At 39.4% G+C, this 4,104-nt stretch overlaps 1 protein-coding gene across 1 annotated transcript in view; it reads right to left on the reverse strand.

Annotated features, from left to right (window-relative positions):
* Nucleotides 1–3,644, reverse strand: part of LOC107301122 (long-chain fatty acid transport protein 1-like) — a gene marked incomplete at its 5' end in the record, with an annotated part of 8,386 nt that extends 4,742 nt beyond the window's left edge. Inside the window, 3 exons of the mRNA XM_015830386.1 lie at nt 568–732; nt 1,797–1,934; nt 3,518–3,644. Of these exons, the coding sequence (XP_015685872.1) occupies nt 568–732; nt 1,797–1,934; nt 3,518–3,644 (430 nt within the window). The remainder of the gene's footprint in view (nt 1–567; nt 733–1,796; nt 1,935–3,517) is intronic.
* Nucleotides 3,645–4,104: the final 460 nt, after the last annotated feature.

Genomic DNA, 4,104 nt, shown 5'->3' on the forward strand with positions numbered 1-4,104 from the left:
GTGCCGTCGGCCAAACAATGTCGGCTGGCGACCCCCAGGGGGAGGGCCTTCTCTGTGGGTGCCCCCACCCTCTGGAACGAACTACCCCCCGAGATCCGGACGATTCCGGATCTCCTTACTTTCCGCCGTGCCCTCAAGACATGGCTTTTCCAGCAAGCGGGCCTGACCTAGGGAGGATTTTATTTAGGGATGATTTTAAATATAATTTTAATAGAAATACAGCTTCAAATATTTGGTTTTTAATTTGGTTTTATAGGGGTTTATATTTTTTGTTTTTGTACCTGTACTTGTTTTAATATGCTGTGCACCGCCCTGAGTCCTGCGGGAGAAGGGTGGTATATAAATTAAATTATTATTATTATTATTAATTCTCTATGGCTACTGTTCCAGATTTTTTCAGCCCTTACATACATATAAATTAATGATTTTCAGTGTTACGATAGGTGTATGTTTTGAGCTGCCTTTGTTGTTTTTTATTATACAGTATCTCCCATCTCCAAACCCAACAGTATCCACTGATTTTGAACTTGACAGACCTGCTTGCTGAGTTTTTAAATTCTAAATTACCTGGTACCTCTACCCCATAAACGGCCACATCTGTCTTGCTGAGAATATGGCTGAGGATTCCCTCAACTTCTGTGGTGGAAACGTTCTCCCCACGCCAGCGGAATGTATCCCCACTGCGGTCTTTGAAGTACATATAGCCGAGATCATCCATCACTAGGACATCTCCTGCAGGAAGAATAGGATTTCAGTATGTATCGCGAAGCCTGTGCTTCTGCCAATCTGTATCTTCCAGCTGGGAGTTCAACCAATGAGGGTAAAGGTAAACGTTTCTCTGTCCAGTTGTGTCCAACTCTAGAGCGCGGTGCTCATCTCCATTTCTTCCCTGGGGGAGCCAGCATTGTCCAAGACATTTTCTGTGGTCATGTGACCAGCAGGGCTATATGCCAAAAGAGCACGGAATATACTGTTACCTTCCCACCATAGTGATGATACCTGTGAGCCTATTCATTTGCATGCTTTCAAACTGCTAGGAGGGCAGGAGCTGGGGCAAGAACGGGAGCTCGCCCCATTGCGCGGCGCTTGGGTCTCGAACCCGGGCTGTCAGCTTTCCAGTTGAAAAGCTCAGTATCTTTAACCGCTGAGCCATCGCGCCCCCTTCAACAAATGAGGACTAGAATACAATAAGCATATTGTTTCCCAATTACCAATACAACACATGGATCAAGAACAAACATGGAAAAATGGTTCGGTAAATGGGAGAGAAAGGCCATCCACATTATACCTAAACTATCTCCCAGGAATGATGGCCAGAACCAAATCAAGAAACTCCTTGTAGAAGAACAACCTCCATCCATACTGGAAAGTAATTCTATTCATCCCCAAACAGAGCAAAATCAATAATGTTGATAAATAAGCTTAGGCAATGTTTTATTTGCACTGCATTGTGCTTTTAAGCCATTGTCAATGGTTTTAAGTTAAAGTAAGTGAACAAACAGTATTGGGGTGTTTACAAAATACTGCTTCCCCGAATCGTCATGCATAAGAAGCAACAACTTTGGATTCATCGTAGCATTAAGTGATTTTATTCAGGTTCAGATATTATTTCTTTTAAATACTACCACAGGTCTATGCTTAAGGAAGAATTTCAAATATCTGAATATGTCTTTAATTTCTGAGGAACTTAGATACTACATAATTTTGTAAGTTTGACTATAATATATGAATAATTCAAAATTACAAAATTATCCTTCTAGGACACAAAGGGACCAAGTCAACTGCATGAAGAATACCTGTAAGATAAGCCTGATCTCCTTTTTGGAAGACATTATAAGCTATTTTCTTGTTAGTTGCATTCTGATTGACATAGCCATCAAATCTCCGCAAGGGGTCTTCTTGGTTTATCCTGCCCACAAGAAGTCCGGGTTCTCCTAAATAAAGGAAGAATTTTAAAAAAAATTAATATATTCTGTGTTACAGCATTATGGATACCTGGATGGATTCTTTATATTAGCTATTACCTTAGGCACAACATTGCAACAAAAATTGAGACACAAATATTACAATTTACTTCTTTTCATCTAGCAGTTCTATAACTGATCTGATTAAGAATCTTACCGAATAGTCATTTCATTTAAATTTTGTCTCTTACTATCCTAACGCATCTTTAAGTCTTCTGCAGCAATACTCTAGCTGAAAATTGCAGGGCTGAAATAAATGCTGAATTTTTTTAAAAGTGCATACTCAATATAAAATGTTATTTGATTCCATTATAAAGTAAGATTTTTTAAAAGGATTGTGTATTTGTATTTTCAAACTCATCCTCTCCTAAATATATATTTCTAAATGTGTCTTGCCCCTAAAGTACATTCTCTTGTAATGGTTGCCTTTGAGCTCCCCTCTCCCCCCCAAAAAAAAAGAACTAAAAAGAAAGTTATATTCTGAATCTCAATTGGTCAAGGAAATTCAAATCAAGACCATCTGCTTCAAATGCAGCCCAAACAAAATTCATGAGTATCTGTAATCTGTAAATCAAAGTACAGATGACATATATAACCTGTAATTAACTAATTTGCTAAGCTGAATCGCTGGCTATGTATCGTAACCTTTTCTTTAGTATTTTTCTTAATTTAATTGCTTTTATCCTTTCTATATGATACTGTGTTTTCCATGTCTACTCAGCCTGTCTTCTTTAGGCCTCTCTTAAATATATATATATATATATATTTAATTCTTTTTTTTCTTTTCAAATATCAGTGATTAACTTTGTTATTTCACAAGTTTCCATTTGTCATTTGCTTTACTTCATTTACACATTTGCTTACCTACTTATCTGCCACCTTTCAACTATTCAGATTGTGGAGGTAGTTTTAAAACATGATTAAATATTGTTCATGGCGAATGGGCAAAAGGCTTTGTACTCTTGAACATCGATGCTTTTTCATCTCCTGTCTTTATAATGGCATACAGATAGTCCTCGTTTAACAACCACTCATTCAGCGACCAAAATTACAACTATTATGGGATCATGATCTGGAAGTTTAGTGACTGGCTTACAGTAACAATGTTGCAGTATCTGGGGTCACATACATTAATTGCCATTCGCAACCTTCACAAGCAAAGTCAATGGGAGAAGCCAGCAGGAGGTTGCAAACAGTGACCATGGGGTGTCATGCTTAACAACTGTATGGAACTTGCTTAATAATAGCCACTAGAAGTGCAGGAACTGCCTTCACTAAGTGATGTGGTAATGTGACATCACACTTCACAACCACATCACTTGATGAGAGAAATTCCAGTGCCAATTACTATTGTCCAGCAAGGACTACTTGTATTTGCCTAAGAAGCAGATCAAAAAGTCGCCTCTCCGGTCCTGCAAATTCTCCTGCCCTTGATTAATTTGGGCACAATAATAATAAACAATATCCAGACCAGCGATACTCCTGGACAATTGGCATTGTGTAGGAACCTCTATTCTCCAAGTCACAATTAAGGCATTTTCAGACTTACTTACCTGGTTGACAGGAGATACAAAGTCCATTTGTGCCACGTATTAGCTCCATGGTATCCTCATTAACTTTCACCAAGCGGATAGGATATACATTTGGCAAAATCCGGCTATGGAAGCCACAGGCTCCCACCTGTCAAGAGTAAAAAAATTAAAAGCAAAGGAGGCCTCCAAAAGCTGCATACATTTCTCTAAGGAGGTTTATTATTTACTAGGAAAATATTCTGTGAATTTCCAAGCTCTACAAAATGGTGAGATTGACTTGAGGGGACCAAGCAAACAAGAACATTGGGACTGGCCCATTCCACTTGCGCTGGCAGGAAAGGGCATCCTGCAGACCCCATCGGTCAAGGAATTCTGGCCTGCAGAGTCCAGGAGAAGGAACTTTTCTGCCATGGTTCCTGTCTTCTGGAACATCAGGTCCCTTGAGGTGAGATCTGCTCCTACCCTCTTGGCCTTCTGCAAGAGCCTCAAAACCTGGCTCTACCAATTGGCCTGTGGCTCTGATGGGGACATTCCGTGTTGGAGGTAGATTAGCAAAAGATTATGCCTTCACCTAGTATTGTTTTTTTTTTTAACATTTCATCTCTGTT

This window comes from Protobothrops mucrosquamatus, unplaced genomic scaffold (assembly GCF_001527695.2).
Source record: "Protobothrops mucrosquamatus isolate PMUCROS unplaced genomic scaffold, P.Mucros_1.0 scaffold10135, whole genome shotgun sequence".
Classification (NCBI taxonomy): Eukaryota; Metazoa; Chordata; class Lepidosauria; order Squamata; family Viperidae; genus Protobothrops; species Protobothrops mucrosquamatus.